The sequence below is a fragment of the Macrobrachium rosenbergii genome, chromosome 42 (genome assembly GCF_040412425.1).
Source record: "Macrobrachium rosenbergii isolate ZJJX-2024 chromosome 42, ASM4041242v1, whole genome shotgun sequence".
NCBI lineage: Eukaryota > Metazoa > Arthropoda > Malacostraca > Decapoda > Palaemonidae > Macrobrachium > Macrobrachium rosenbergii.
In genome coordinates this window covers 42,993,213-43,010,295 of record NC_089782.1, presented here as the reverse complement: position 1 = coordinate 43,010,295, position 17,083 = coordinate 42,993,213, and the positions used below count along the sequence as shown (strand labels likewise).

Genomic DNA, 17,083 nt, shown 5'->3' with positions numbered 1-17,083 from the left:
CTGCTGTTTTTGGCGCCTTTTCTGTGCCCCGAGTGCTGTGTATTTTTTTTTTTCATTGCCTGAATTTTTGTGGTTTTAATCTGCTAGATTTTTTATATTAGGAAACCTTCGTGTTTTTACGCAGTGTATTGTGATTATAATCTGCATTGTCTTGTTTTAGCCAATTTTACCCAATTTTCCCAATGTTGCGAGTGTTGTGGTTTGGGTGCTCTGTGCAAGAGGAGTCCCGAAAGACCCCACCACAATAGTCATATTGGATTTGTAAAGTTAGCTTCAGCATTTTTATTTTATTATTTTATTATTATTATTATTATTATTATTATTATTATTATTATTATTATTACATCCTAAGAAAAGAATTCCACTTTTGAATGTCATTCATATGGCCTTTCTTGATGAGTGTTCATACATGACATTGTTACAGGGATGTTGATCTTGAAACTTATTGAATTGCTTCTTGACTGAGACGAGAGAGGAGACACCGACTGGTTATGAACTTTTGACAGTTTTTGTGTTTATAATTTATTCATTTATTTATTCATTTGAAATTCGTGTTCGCATCGTCTCTTGAAATGTCTTGGAGCCCCTCATAAAATTTGCCAAATTACATTTTAACTGTTTCCAAGTACATCTCATTATTATTACTGTTATTGTTTGAAAATGTATATATATTCAAGGATAAATCAGTGGATTATTGTGTTTGAAAACAAATGACGAATGTAGACTTGTACATAGACGTGATGCTTTACGTAATTATTTAGTGTACGTAATACTTTACTAATCGTATCAGTAAGCGAGTTGTAATTAAAAATCGGTGTAGTCTCCTAACTAAAAGTAGTAATAAAAAGTTTTTGTACAATAATTGAAATTCCAAAAATTGAGATTACGAATGAAGTGTAAATAAAAAAAAGTTACCAATACTTTCTTAATACGAAGTTTCAGAAATGAATTAATAAAAAAAATTACTTTTAAAACAATGGGAGCTGAAGTTATAGAATTAATTAGGATGCTAAATGTAAAAAGAAAACTAATTGCTATATGCATGTTTGTAAATATTTATTCTTTTCCATAATAATATTGACTGTGTGTAAATTTGCAGCATCTTAAAGTGTTTAGTGCTAGTAATGAGCTCTGCATGTTTACTTTACTAAACGTGAAATGAACATTAGTAAACTAGGCTGAATATTAAATTTGTTTAAGTACTTGTATGGGAGGTCATTTTTGGAGTAAAGTGAATGTTTAACTTTTGATTTTGACTCTTTAAACTTGTTAAAAGTCTGTGTATGTGTATGTATGTTTACCGGACAGCTAAAGGTTCTAAAACTTTTTTGCCTTGCGCCCCCCTCTGCATTAAGTATGAACGCCCCCCCACCCCTGAAATTTTTGCCAACTATAATCTATAAACAATATACTGTTTATTTGTATGCTATTATACTTATCATAATAAAAGACAATTCATAAACAAGATTTGAAATTAAAATTGACTTATATTTTGAATGTTTGGCATGTTTTGAGATAATGATTAGAAAATATATGGAAGCAGTGATAACGTTTTTGGCAATTTTGCAAGTAACATCACAAATTAAAAAAATAATTGGCACCGTCTGGCAACTCTGCTTGTGCCCCCCTTGGAAGCTTCCGGCGCCTCCCTCGGGGGGCGCGCCCCCCAGTTTAAGAATCACTGTTCTTCAGTGTTGCACATATCGGTGCAACTAGGTTCTTGTAACTTACTTCATCTAAACGCGCTCTTGGTCGCGCAAATACTCGTACGTACGTATTGTTGACTAAGCGTTTTCCCATCCATCGTTCGGGCCAGTATAAGGTCACTGGATTTGAAAATTGTTTGTATAGATTCATTGCCCATCTTGCATTGGTCAGTATCCCACATTTGTAAGGAGGATTGGAAAACGACTCGAAGTTGTTCCAGTATTAAAGCTTAATTCTTTTTGTTTTAAAGTGAAAACAAATTTTCATTCTTTGATATAATATCTCACTGAATTGTATACAAGTCACCGTTCAGAAACTTGAACGTTGTTAAGTGAATCGGTCTTCACATCATGACGGTTACCGGGAAGTATTGTTCTTTATTATATATTTTCAAGTAGTTTCTCGAGTGTGCGTTATAATTAGTACCACGTTAGCGGACGGACGTGTTTCCCATCAGATTAGATTTGAACAAAGCCTGCTTATAAGTTCCGTGTCACACGGTCGTCTCACCCGTGTAGAAAATATATCGTCTCTTGGTAGAACCAAAAGATGTTAAAAGATACTTGAAAATGGTGCTGGTTTAACGTACTACCGAAACCCAGCATTTGCAGATTAAGTGAAGTTATAAGTTCAGAATTCAAGATGCCTGGCATCTCATATTTATATCTGTCATATTTGTTGATAAGGGGATGAATGTGGCGAGAAAAAATAATGGCTAAGAAGTGTGTCGGGAAAATGATAGAATTTGTTTATGTAACTAATCATTAAGGAATCTTTAAAACTTCTGTGTGTTTAGTCAATAAACTGCATGTTTGCTTTTAGACAATCTAGATAACTGGACATGGACTTTTTGTGCATTTTATGTGATATTGACTTTATATATAAACACATTTATAGTTGAAAGTATTTATGAACTTAAAAAAAATTACTTTAGAATTACTGTCATTAGTGGTTAAAAGGTCCATGGTTATGTATATGTATATGTTTGTATACCTGAAATTATGCATAAAAGAGCATTGACATGATTTTTATAGATTAAAATTTAATTGATATACATGTATATAACTGTAGATCATTTAACAGGTACAATAACACGACACTGTATTCTACTCAAGACAGCATTATATCTATTTGTATTATGATTAGTTGGTTTTAATTGACAAGGGTAATTTGATTATTGGTCAAACTGATTTAGAATTGTACCGTTCCACTAGTCTGACAGTTACCAAAACCCTATAAACACCCATATCTTTTTCGTAAATTTCATTATTCTGTATTACATTTTATGTGACATTTTTATATATATGTATATGCTAAAAGTTTCTACTTACCGGTACTGGCTTGATTCCAAGTAAGTAATAAGTTTAGGAGATTTTATATAATATCATTGTCGTCTTCATTAAACAAACAGTACTCAATAATCCTAATCTTACACATTTTCCTTAAATGTCGCTTCTTTTACGTGTACGCTGTTTTAGTCTTATAGTTGTAGTTCTTTGATAACGAAAAGAAAACCGAATTCGCTTTTGGTTTTATCTTTTCGTATCAAAAATCCGAAATCGCTTTCCATTTGTCCCTCTTTAATATCTTCGTAAACCAAATTCGCTTTGGTTTTACGTTTTCATACCTCAGAAAGCTTTTGTATCTCTTGATTTTTCATTTGATAGCTTAAAAAAAAAATACTTCAACCATTGTTTATCCTTTCAACAACTTTCAAACAATTCTCCCTTGGTCACCCATTTTGAAAACGCGATATAGAACAGAATTGACTCTGTTTATATCCCGATCGCCAATGAGACCCGAACGCGTTTTTCATTTGTTTCTTTTTCCCCTTCTTCGCCACGTCCCTCCTGCGCAGACTTCAGCCGCCCCTCCAGCTCCTGCGACCAACAATCCTCCAGCTCCTCCTCCTCAAAATATGGCTGCGATGGATAGCACATACTTAAGGTGAGTTTGCATTTTGAATGGCACACCCAAGACGATCGCTCTTGATTCGAAGCGAGAGGGTTTTCGGATCGGATGACGTCATGTTACGTTTGTGAGGATTTTGTGTGTGATTTTGATTTGGAAATAATTTATTTTTGTGAAAGGTTTTGCTTGATTAGTATTAATTTTCCAAATGATGGGTACATTGATTTGAAATTATAGGGGGGAGGGGTAAATTTTGCTAGAGCTAGCAATGCATTGTGAATGGCAAGCACTCAAGGGTAGAACTTTGTGTCGGGTAGCATTTAGTCCTACTCGGGAATATTCTGTTGAGATAGCAATTACTTGAAGTGAATTTTTTTATGGACTGCATTTTATTTTGCCAGATGTTTCTTTTTGTTGTTGTTGTTGTTGTTGTATAGTACTTCCTGTTAGAATTGTGTTGGTTAGATAGCATGTATTTTGGATGAAAGTTTGTGATAGAAATCACTGTTGGAGACCATTTATTTAATATTAACATGTACTTGTTTGGATAGAGTTGTGTGATGCGAACTGTTTGTTTTCGTAACATTAACCCAAGGATGCAATTTTCTGTCTAGATAGCACTTTGATTAAGGTGGTAATTTTCTGTATGTATAGACGTTAAAACCTCCTGATGATACTAAGTTGAGATGAAGTGTAAAAAGTGTGGTTTTATGCTAGTATTTTCATGACGTCATTCTCTCTCTCTCTCTCTCTCTCTCTCTCTCTCTCTCTCTCTCTCTCTCTCTCTCTCTCTCTCTCTCTCAATTTTCATTGATTGATATATTTCAGGCTCCCCTACTTCTGTATCTCGTTGTATCTCTCGGTTAACCCAATAAAAAACAGAGTTTTGACAAAACCCAGACTTTTTAGATCAGTGATGTTTCCTTGCCAGCCTGCCCAAAAGCCTAAACATCTAACAAATGTTAGGGAGTTGTATACAAGAGCAGTGAATGGTGCAGTGTGTGTACAAATTTAAAAGCTTTACTTTGTTTCTAACTTTATAAATTTGTGGAACAAAGGATGGAGAAAGAGAAACCCTTCAGAATGAATAAAGAAGCCTTGAACAGCTTAGTCAACCTTGTCTTTACTTATTGTTTTGTTTTTGTCTTGTCAAAAAATAACAAATTGTTTTTCCTAATGTAAGCTCTCCAAATGTAGCTTTCTAATTTCTGTAAATTTTTAAATTTAAGTATGACAGCTTTTTTAATTACTGTAGTTTGTGTCCAGTTTTTACCCAGTTTAATAAATAAATGTTGAATTTTGATTTGCATGCTTTGAAGACATTGCTTTTAGCAGAATTAACGTGATTGTTTCAATATTTAACATGTGCTTAAGAATAATTTTCCTAACTCTGTTGTGTGGCATGTTTTTGTCATTAATCCGTTTGATCTCTTCCATGCAACATCCTTAGAAATGAAAATCTAAGGACTTACGACAATATCCTCAGCCATATAGGAAACACACCACTTGTCAAGCTCAACAACATCCCCAAGAGCTTTGGACTGAAATGCGAAGTCTGTAAGTAAATGTGAAAGGTTTGTCAAAGCGTGTATATTCATTTATATACATGTATGCGTAGGTATATGTGCTATCACCCATGCAGATAAGTAGATAATACATCACAAAGAATATCTACAGTACCACAAAAATTCTTTTTCACATTTTGTCTTCCCCTTTAATTTATGTTTACTCATCTAAGAACTGTGGTATTAAGAATAGACAGTGGATAATCAGCTTCAGTCTTTATAACACCACTGCGACAGAAAGGTGAAATTGTTTTTTGTATCCCTTGATACAGCACTGAATGGCCCTGTGGGTCCCAGTGTCTGTCTTTTGGCTTAAAACCCAATATTAATCCATACAGCACTCATTACATCCTCTGATGATGTGGTGGTAACGAGTGTAAATATAAGTCTTCTTTTGTAATGTGTATCCTTGCTTACACATAGACAAAGATTCTACACATGTATTTATACCATAATGATTAATTTTTCGTTTCTTTTACAGATGCAAAATGCGAGTTCTTCAATTCAGGAGGCAGCGTCAAAGACCGTATTGCACTGAGAATGGTTGAAGACGCTGAGAAGAAAGGCCTTATCACACCTGGGGTCTCAGTGCTGATTGAACCTACATCTGGCAACACAGGTTAGTAAGCATGTGGATATTTTTTATTCTAGACCTAAAGGAGTAACAGTGGATGACTGCCGTTGTACTAGAATCAAAGGTAAACAGTCATATTCACACTGCCATAGTTCCTAATTTCTGAATTAATGGTAAACAGTCATGCTCATACTGCCATAGTTCCTAAACTTCTGTAGAAGTTTCCTCCTAGCTCATCTGTGGTATATTTCTTCACCTTGGAATATGTGCTGCAAAAGGCCCATTAAGTTTGTGGAGACAGTTTTGGTGAAGCAAATTTTTATGAGGAAGCTGAATAGACTGTTCTTGTAGGTGTTGCTCTCTGAATGGTTAAGATAATTTCATTAGTAATGCTAGTTAGTCTCTGTATTTTGATATTTAGATATTTTTCCTTGAGCTGAAAGGTTGAGGATATAGAGAATGGAAAGTATGCCTCATTCACTGAGTAGCTGACAGCAGCCAGTTTTATTAACTAGCTCCAGGAATTGTTTATTTAATCTTTTGGGATATGCCTAGATAACTGTGTCTTACTTAATGTCAGCCTCTGCGAAATGTTACCAGGATTCAAATGACTGTACTGGTACCATGTCTAAAAAGATCTTCAGTATACAGTACTAGGTTTTTGTCATCAGCAGCTTGTATTGTTATGGTTAATTGGCTCAACTTGCTTCTTTTAGTTGAGAATAAGCCACTGCTCATAGAGTATATACCCAGTGTGATTGGCGATTAGCATTTCTTAGTAGTGTTAACTGGCAATCACACTGTATAAGTAGCGGTTTAAATTTAACATGAAGAAGCCACTACTTATACAGTATATACCCAGTGTGATTGCAATTAACATTCCTTAGTGCTTGAAGAAATTTGAACAACAAATCAAGGGACCTTATATCAATCCTATTTTATTCTCTTACTGTTAAAATTAGTCAGCATTTTTTAAACAGGATACATGATAAGAATTTTCATTGAATAATTTAGGAAATTAATTTTAATACTTTATATTTTACAGTCTCCATTTACGTTATTTTTTTTATGCCTCAGGCATTGGTCTCGCCCTTTGTGGAGCAGTTAAGGGTTATCGGAGCATTATCGTGATGCCAGAGAAGATGAGTAATGAAAAGGTGGATGTCCTTAGGGCTTTGGGGGCGGAGATTGTGAGAACGCCTACCTCTGCATCCTGGGACTCCCCCGAGTCTCACATTTCGGTGGCTAAGAGACTCGAAAAGGAGATCCCCGGAGCAATTATCCTTGATCAGGTAACACTCTCACTGTCTGCTTGAAATGATGAATTTAGAAATAAGAGGTTCATTGTGTTGTTGATGAAAGATTGTCTAATACTGTATTTGTATACCATTCCTTTCCTATTATGTTTACACAGGTGTACTGTATACTGTACAGTATTAATGTCCTGTACTAAATATATGCTCATACAATAGTCTCTCTCTCTCTTTCTCTCTCTCTCTCTCTCTCTCTCTCTCTCTCTCTCTCTCTCTCTCTCTCTCTCTCTAATGAGATTATTTTTATTATTTTACCAGTACAAAAATCCTGGCAACCCCATGGCTCATTATGAAGGTACAGCAGAAGAGATCCTCCAGCAAACCAACGGTAATGTGGACATGTTTGTTGCTGGTGCTGGAACTGGTGGTACCATCACTGGTACTGCAAGAAAGATAAAAGAAAGGGTGAGTTGTTTTGAGACATGTCTTTGTCATTTTTCTCAGTGGGAAATCAAGCATGGTTTTAAATTTGTAGTTTCCATTTAAACTATATGGTATTGTACTAGCTTTTTTTCTAACAATCAAAGGAATTGCTAGTACAAAGAGTAATCTTATAAGACTTTTGAAATTAAAGCCCACTTTAAATGTGCTCTTCTCATAAATAGGGGATATTATTTTGCACACAGTATTCAGTGAAAAGTTTTCATCCATGTCAAAACTTGGACCACTCATCTCCTTTGGGTGATGTCTACTAATCTTTTTTGTTCATGAAAGGTCCCTTCCTTTATTTTTGATATTTAACGTATTACAGGGCTGATGAATAACTTGAGGAAGACAGTCACATACCTGTTTCCACTTGCAGTGTTTCATTTATACTATGTAGTATTCACGTATTAATGCTTCCTGTCAGGATCAACAGTACGTTGACATTGATTACACATATGTTTTAGGAAAAGTCACCTGCTAATTCTTACTTTTTATTCTTTATTTTTCAGCTTCCTGATTGCAAAATCATAGGAGTAGATCCACAGGGTTCCGTCTTGGCAGTACCTGAAGAACTCAACAAGACAGATGTTACTCAGTATGAAGTAGAAGGCATTGGTTATGACTTCATTCCAAATGTTTTAGGTAGGTTCAATATTTATAGCTTTTATATACTGTACAGGCAGTCCTCGATTATCGGCGGGGTTCCATTTCTGAGGGTGTGATTATAACCGAAAATCGGCGATTTTCGGGGTTATCGGCGCCGAAAAGCGCCGATTTTCGGTTATCGGCGCCTCTGTTAGGTATGTATCGGCGCCAATACCCAATTATCGGCGCCGATAAGCGGAAATCGGCGATTTTCGGCGCCGAAAATTGCCGATTTTCGTCGCTAGACAAGCACCTTAAAACCGGATTGCTGTTAACCGAGCCCGCCGTAAACTGGGGACTGCCTTATTGACATTGCATTACATGTACATTTTCACCTAAATAAAATTTTGAAAAGTTAAAACAGTATAACAAGACCTTTTGTTATACAGAATGTTATTAGCATTTATTTGCATTGCAGGGAGGCAAATGCAAATAATCAGTAATAGCATGTCTGTATTTTCTCCTAATGGCTCAAGATTTTACTTAATCTTAAAGGAAAACATGTTTTCTTTAATAGAACTGGAATGAGATGCTACCATTTAGGTAAAACTTTAGGTCCTTGATGTTCATATTTTGACATTTAGCTTTTGAAGTTTTACATGAAGCAAAAATATCAAAACCCCTCTTACAAATTCATTGCCCACCGTTCTCTCTCTCTCTCTCTCTCTCTCTCTCTCTCTCTCTCTCTCTCTCTCTCTCTCTCTCTCTCATATGTAGGTTTGTAACAGTTCCTTTTGGTTCCTCCTCCGAGTGATATGAGAAATACATGTACTGTAAACTCAATGAGAAATGACAGAAATGTTATTGCCTTTTTCACAAAGCTTTGTAATTGTGATTCACAACATTTGAAGTAGAAATGGGAAATTTATCCAAATTGACCTCTAGTTTTCTTGCTAATACTTTTGGAACCTTTTTAAAGAAGTCTGTTAATACTGCCTCTGAATTTTTACCCTGCTGCTTCATGTGCGTTTTTGCTGTGTCCCATGTTGTGATTGTTTTACGATCTAAGGGATAATTACAGTATTCCTTTTTATGGCTTAGAGCTTCTGCTCATTGTTGGGAAGAACTTATTTCATTTTAGTGCTTTTATGAGTTTAATGATATTTTGTAATACAACTGATGAACTGTTGTTGCGTATAGTACAGTACTGTATTTCTTCAACTTTGGATCATGATTTGCATTTGTTCTATACTACATGTTTGATTTTGAAATGCACTTGAGTTTGTAGAGACTGTTTATTATCACAATTATTTAATTGCTAGTTCTCTTCAAGTATTGTTAAAAATATGATGCTGCTTATTTTCTATATATGACACAAATTGATTCCCAACTTTCAGATCGAGATTTGATTGACAGATGGATAAAGAGCAATGACAAAGACTCCTTGATAATGGCTCGTAGACTCATCAAGGAAGAAGGTCTTTTGTGTGGTAAGTATTATTCGTTTTGTTTCATAAGATATTAGGGATAAGTCAACTTGGAAGATAGTTTTGGTCATACTAGCAGAACATATTGCATTAGATTTTTGTTACCTGAGGAAAGAAGACATATCCTGCAGTAATAAATCATCGCTTGTGCTAAGGGTCTTTGCAGGATCCCTCCGACCCCAGTTTTGTCTTCCTTCAACTTTTATTTATTTACTTTTGTTCTGCATTCCCTCTGATCCATTGTCTTAACCTCTTTTAACTGTACCTTGCTTCAGTTTTCATCTATGTTCATTATTTCTCTTCAGATATTCTTGGTTATTGTGCTGTTTTACTTTCCTTAATCCTTATTACATTCTTAGTTCATGTATAGTTTAAATTTGGTTTACTGATGAGCTTCAGTACATTTCTTTGTTTCATTGACTTCTTGAAAGAAAAAGTTCCATTCATGATGGTGATGTTCTTTGCTTTTGGTTTTCAGAGAGTTCAGATGGATTTGCTGTTTGACTTGATAGCTTTCTACATTTTCAAATATTATCATATATCTGAAGTTGTAGTTTACTCATGTTATTTCTGTCCCACCATTGTTCATATCTAAACAATAGGTGAGTGATTCTATATCTGACCGGTTGCTTATGTTTGAAACACTGTACCCACTTCATGAGGTTGTTAGCTTTTCATCACCAAATTGGATTATGGAAACTAAAAATCTCTGTGTTTCTGCAGAAATATAGTGCCAATTTTAGTGTTTCATCTATTTTGTTCCCTGTTTGAGAAGGCTACCTGAAAGTAGTATGTAATCTTACTTGGGAATCAGCAGTGGTTACTGTGTTTAGTTACATTGAGATCCCCATTATCATTCCTTCTCCTTATGTCCACTGGGATGGCTCAGTTATGCTACAGTTTAAAATTCTTTGTAATAACTGCTATCCAGAGTGTGGTTGTCTCTTTGAAGTTTGGGCTTGGGCAAATTTTTAGCAAGAATGATCCATCCCAAGCAACTAGGCAATAACTGCCTGTTTCCAGAATTATTATTTTTTGGGATTCTTACTATGAAGGGAACCATATCATGGCTTTTTTGTTATTTTTGTTGGTTACTTTCATTACTTCTTTTTACTGTGAAAAATTAGGAAATTTTATTCATGTTAAGAGCTATATAGATTACCTTGATTTTCAGATGCTTTAGTTTAGAACCCTTTTACAGTAACAGTGTACAGTATATGAACTTGTTTGATAGTTGAAGAATAAAGTGCTTGAAATTTTTACTTACTGCTCGCTAATCAATAATTGGTATGTAAAAAGTCATTCATCTTAAATACTGTGTTCAGGTTTTGCCTTGTGTTCCAACAATGGCTATATTGGACACAAAATTTATGGAGCTACTGTGTTCCAACAATGGCTATATTGGACACAAAATTTATGGAGCTACCCTTGGATAGTTTTAGATTACCTACTACCTGTTCTGCAGGGTTCTCCTGCCCAACATTATTTTATGGTGAGGATGGTTCCACACTGTCCCCCTTGATATATCATTGAGTTGACATATCCCTAAATCAGAATATTGAATTGTAGTTAAAAAAAAAACTCATTGAGGGCTAACCCTCAACCTTTCTGAAAAGCTATTACCCATGGCAGAAGAATGGCTTCTGGAGTTATAAAGTTGGAGGAGGGTACCTTTTGAATAAATTGTATAGCTCACACAACCTTTAATCATGGCACTTCATTTAGCTTGATCATTTTGTTTGCTACTCTACCAGCAGTTTGGCATTGAAACTGTATTGCATAAAGGACAGAGATAAACAGAAGGGAGATGGTATATATTGTAAAGAATATTCAGCCATCTTATGCTTCTTACGGATTTTGCTTTATTAGTAGAATATAGTACAGTATAAAAATTCAGACCCTGTCCTTTTGTGAATGAAATTTTTTGATAAAGATAGTTTCTTCTAGTATATGCAGAATTAAGCTGGCTAACTGTTGTGATTTTGTATGGAAAGGTTGCCCAAAGCATTACAATAGTACTAAATTTTATCAGTTTCTCTAGAAGGATTGATATTTTTTCTCTATTTTATCCTCTTTTTGCAAGTGGTTTTCAAGGTTTAACCTACAGATAGTTTATCTCTATAGTATCTCTATGTACATTTCCTCTAGTTAGTCATTCTTATTCACAAAACATTCAACTCCCCTTAATTATAATCTTCTAACCCAGAGAAATGCATTGAAATATTACTTGAGGTGCGTTGCTCTTCCAGGTGGTAGTTGTGGTGCTGCCATGCATGCTGCTATGGTAGCCGCTGCAGATCTCGAAGCTGGACAAAGATGTGTGGTAATCTTGCCCGATTCTATACGTAACTATATGACGAAACATCTATCAGACAAGTGGATGGAGGAAAGGGATTTTATCAAAGAAAGTGAAGATGAACAGAATAAATATTGGTAAGACACCATTATATTTGCATAGCACTGTAATCTGTATCATAATGTATTTCTTGATAACAGGAAACTTCCCTGTAGTTTATAATTAAGATTTTATGATTTTCCAGTTTCTAAAAGACTAAGGAATGTTGCCCTTTTCAAAAGAGATATCAAATAAAAATGACATTTTTTTTTTTAAATTATATGGCAGCAAAAAGAGTTGGTTCTCAAGAGTCACAAATGTAGAGTACCTCCGGTACATCAGAGTAAGTTATTATTCATGAACTGTGGGTTGAGTAAGGATTCATCAAAGAAATTACAGTAAACCCCCCGTATTCGCGCTCTCACGATTTGTGGACTTATGTATTCACGGATTTCTCTGTGGAACATATCTACCCATTATTCACGGAAAATTCGCCCATTCGCGGTATTTTTCACCGAGAGATATTCACTGATTACTGTATTTTCATATTATTTTCATGACTAAATGCACTTTCTGTGATAAAACTATTAAAATACTCAGGTATAAGAATTTTTAGAGGGTTTTTCTTGTTTAAACCATCAAAATAGGCAGTTCTAAGTGTTTTTAGTGGGGTTTTAAGTATTTGTGGATTTTAGCTATTCGGGGGTGCCGGTGGGTGTGGTACATGTCCCCCATGAATACGGGGGGGTTTACTGTATCTGGACATAATTATGCCTTTTCTTGTTTATGATCAGATTATGCCACTGTACATTGTGGCATAATACTGCATCACCAATAATTGGAGCTTGTTTACTCTTGACAACTTATATATGATTATTCTCTATGTCACTTCCATGACCAAACCCTGGTTTTTGTGAATTTTTGTGCTCTGACAAAACATTATTGCGTTCAGTGTCCTTTAATGATGATTTATGCATTCATATTAAAATGCTTAAATGCCACTTCTGTTCCTAATGTTTGTATACCTTTGCTTGTTAAAACAAAGTAAATTTGACACATAAAATTCTGGCTATAGTATAATGGAAAACCTTAAAAGTGAATCTGCCTTGAGTGTACATGGAAGCTCCAGTCATCATTGTTGATTTTATGAATGGTTTCACTAAACATACAAACTGATATTGGCTACTTGAAGTTTGCCTATGGTATTCTTGGTTCATTATATCAAGAAGAAGAAGCATCTGATGGCTGTTTTATGAAAACAAAAAAATTCTTGAAGATGGTGAATTTTGTAGTACAACAGAGACCATAGTTAACAAAACCTTCTATCACAAATCAAGTGATGTTAATTTTTCATTTTTCTTTCCATTATATTATTAAGATGATTTTACTACTTTTTCAGGTGGTCTGGAGTGAGAGTGTCAACACTTCCTCTCCCTGCTCCCCTAACAGTATTACCAACTATTGCTTGCCAAGATGCCATTGCTATAATGCAGCGCGAGGGATATGATCAGTTGCCTGTAGTAGATCAAGAAGGGTAAGTACAAAATGTGTGATGAGTTTTGGAAGATTTAGCTGAGAAGTACTGTACTGGTACACCCAAAATATTTGCTTATGTTCATTTCCATATTGCATTACATTGCTTGTTTATCTGATGCCTTCCCATAACTGCAAAATAATTGTATGAAATGTCTTATGGTGTGGGCTAAATAAATATAACCAGTACATTATGTAATGGGATGAACTAAAAAATATTATTTCTGGATGCAGCATTAAGTATACATTTTAATATTTTATTAAAATTGAAGTAATGTATGGAGAAAAAAAAATCTTTTTATGTAAAAGATAAGATATAAAGTGTTTTACATGAAAAATTAGTTACTATTTTCATTACTATTTTCATTTGCAGATATTTTTACAATACTGTGTATGTAAACATTTTATTTAGGAGTTTACTCCCAGATATGTAACAGTTTATTGTATCACTCAGAGGAATAATAATTCACACTTTATTTTGGTTTTAAAAACATTATATTAAGTATTTGACAATGATGAAATTAAATGAGATTACTAATGTGATGTTGATAATGAGTGGTGGATCTATATTTAAAGAGAAATCATTTCAACATTTCAACAAAAACATATTTTATGAATAAGCTTTCAACTGCTCAACTGAGTTTAAAGTAGCGACTTTAGTTTCACTCACAGCCTCTAAATTGCTGCTGTACTGTACAGTCACTCATTTGAGGATGTCATTCTAGTTATGAAAGATTCATCAAAGCTCTTATAATGCTTGAAGCATGAGCCCAATGGTGACAAAAAAATCACTCTAAAACCAGTTTTCTGTTGCATAATTGGTAAACAAATTTGAATTCAGCATAATATGATTGGTGTGGTTAAACCTTCATAATTAGCAAATTTAGATCTGATACCTGGTTGCGAGTTCTTAATTTCGTAAATTGTTTTCAGAATTATACAAGGTGTAGTGACCTTAGGATCTTTAATGGCCAAGATGGTGTCTGGCAAAATTGAAGGCTCTAGTCCAGTACAGCAGTCGCTGTATTCACAGTTCCGTAAAATCAAGCTTAATACAACTCTTGGCAAACTTTCGCGCATCTTGGATCGGGATCACTTCGCCCTTGTTGTTCATACACAGCGTCTATGTAAGTTTCAATGTTGAGATTTGTTACTCATAATTTTCAGCTTTTTTTCCAGGAACAGTCACCACCCATCTTACGAACATTCAAGTTACGAACATTCAGAGATACAAACAGACTAGGGTCATAAGTTCAAATTTTTCTCTGCACACTTTTTCTGCTAGCAAGAATTTTTGCAAAGAACAGAACATGAGGAAGAAGAACCTGTTCCTTTAATCTTTTCCCTGATTATCTCAAGTATTCTTGTGATTAACTACCACATATTCTTCTTACAATCACGAGAATACTCATTCATGCTCATAAAATATTCCTACATATTTCTATCTTCCCAATTTAACTCTTTCTTTGATGAATTACCATTTTCTGTATTTCCTATCCTCATGGGAAATGTTTAGTGCTATGTATTTTTGTCAACAGATGGCAGTGTGCATTATTTACTTTGTGAATTTTCATTGTCAGATGCTGCTGCTATGAAATTCTCTCCAAGTTCATAACTTTCAAAGCATGGAAAATACAAATTTTGAATGTTGCAGAATCTAAATTTTATTTTCTTCATTTTACCTTTTTAGCATCTAAATTAATTCTTTATAATACTGCATGAAAATAGTATAATCTATGACTCCTGAATTAACTTGGGAATGTAAACATCAACAAAAATTATGCACCACTGTACATATTAAAAACCAACTTACGGACGATTCAAGATACGATTGGCCATTGGAATGTAACTCGTTCGTAAGTAGGGTAGTGACTTACATATTTCTGGGGAAATGTGTACTACCAGTGTGGTATCATTATAGGTTATTGTTTTGTAAGTGTTTTGAATTGCTTTGAAAATGACCTGAATGCAAAATTCTGAATGCAAAATTTTAGGAAAGGCATGCAACATAAATTTAGAAGGAAATGAATATGGTGTAAAGTCCCTTAAAAAACTTGAAATATGGACAATCTGGCACACATGAATATATTGATAGTCAAGACCTTTTCTTGACAAGTAAACTTTTTAAAGATCTGTAGATCATTCTTGTATATTACAGAGCTGTTTGTTAAGTGATGTGTTTGAACATATTGTAGGTCATTTGATTTCAGGTGATCTGTAGGTTTGGTTTTGTTAATATTACTTGTTACATATATAAAATTTTACATTCATTTTGTTGAGGATTCATAAGTTAAGTAAGCAAAACCAACAAAAGAGGACCAAAAGGAAGTGAGTAAATTTTAAATGTTGAGAAAATAGTCCCATTGCCTGGGTTGATGACTGTTTGAGTCCACTGGGATTTGAAGCCAGTAAATGCCACTTAGATGATGATGGATGATGATTAAAAATTAGACTTTCACCAAAGGCAGTCCCCAAGCAAATGATGATGATTAAAATATATTCAGACTTTCACCATACTGTTGTCAATGGTTCAAAATGGCAGAATAATCAAAATTTGTTTTTTGATGAAAAACTCAATAAAAATGGTGTTTCTCGTTTTCAATACACCCAGAGCATTAAAAGTAAGTTTTCAGATTTTCTCAGTTTTAGAATAGTGTTGAATAGTAAAAGAAGATAATGTTGTCATGTTGCAGAACAAAAGGTGGTTTAAGTAGCAGCATTTGAAAGAAGAAGATAACCAAGAGACCTTGAGAACAATGAGTTTGCTGATACATGAGCTGTGAGAAGCCAGAGGAAAACACTTAGACCCAGTTTTTTGTTTAGAGACAGATAGTACCATACAGTACTGTATATTTAAAGAGATTAGAATAACTGTACCATCCTGGAACACTTTACCCAGGAGTGAAAGTTTAGAGTCATAGGTGGGCTAGAACCATGGATTCACCTAGATGGTAATTGCTGCAGAGGTGATAATGACAATGAGGTTGGATTGGAGGTTTTCATCATTGGAATCTCTTGAAATCTACTTTTCATTAGAGCAGGACTGAATTATAACATGTTTCAGTCAGCCTTCCTTTGAGGGAGGAAGATGAGGTACACTTTCTGAAGCCTTTGAAATGGAGAAAGGAGGTGTAAATATAAAATCAGTAGTTCTGATATTAATTCTGATTGAAGTGAAGGTTAGATTGGAGTAATGACAGAAACATGACAGACTTAGCATTTGCAGATGATTGTTTTAATCAGCAAACCTACTTGGATTGAAAATATAAGATGGGAGGCTGGAGATGAGTGAGAATTAGTGGAAGTGAAAACACAGGAAAACATGAGTAGTAAATTTTCAGTGAGATCCTTGCATTGCGAGGCATTGAAGGTGGTCGGGTAATGATGATGAATTACAAAATACACTTGGGTATTGGGTAACAGAACTGACATTGTGTGGCAGTATCATTGATATACTACAAAACAACCAAAAACCCAGTGTAGAAGACAGATGTAGTGGGTAATTTTATTAAAAATAGTTCTCTCAAGATTACATTTTATCTGTTATTAATTAGTGTAAGATCACTGAATCACCCTAAGACTACTAGGAACAGTATTGATAATTTGTCTGCAAAGCAATAACAGAGAACAGTGTTTCCAGTGTCTGT

At 34.5% G+C, this 17,083-nt stretch overlaps 1 protein-coding gene across 9 annotated transcripts in view; it reads left to right on the top strand.

Annotated features, from left to right (window-relative positions):
- Cbs (Cystathionine beta-synthase) overlaps positions 1 to 17,083 on the top strand; it is a 194,974-nt gene that overhangs the window by 162,837 nt on the left and 15,054 nt on the right. For all 9 annotated transcript variants that reach the window (XM_067086272.1, XM_067086269.1, XM_067086267.1 and 6 more), the window contains 10 exons: positions 3,566 to 3,654; positions 5,069 to 5,175; positions 5,665 to 5,802; positions 6,835 to 7,049; positions 7,329 to 7,475; positions 8,006 to 8,138; positions 9,479 to 9,571; positions 11,818 to 12,001; positions 13,303 to 13,437; positions 14,370 to 14,563. In XM_067086272.1, coding sequence (XP_066942373.1) covers positions 3,626 to 3,654; positions 5,069 to 5,175; positions 5,665 to 5,802; positions 6,835 to 7,049; positions 7,329 to 7,475; positions 8,006 to 8,138; positions 9,479 to 9,571; positions 11,818 to 12,001; positions 13,303 to 13,437; positions 14,370 to 14,563 — 1,375 coding nt within the window. In that variant the 5' untranslated portion in view covers positions 3,566 to 3,625. The remainder of the gene's footprint in view (positions 1 to 3,565; positions 3,655 to 5,068; positions 5,176 to 5,664; positions 5,803 to 6,834; positions 7,050 to 7,328; positions 7,476 to 8,005; positions 8,139 to 9,478; positions 9,572 to 11,817; positions 12,002 to 13,302; positions 13,438 to 14,369; positions 14,564 to 17,083) is intronic.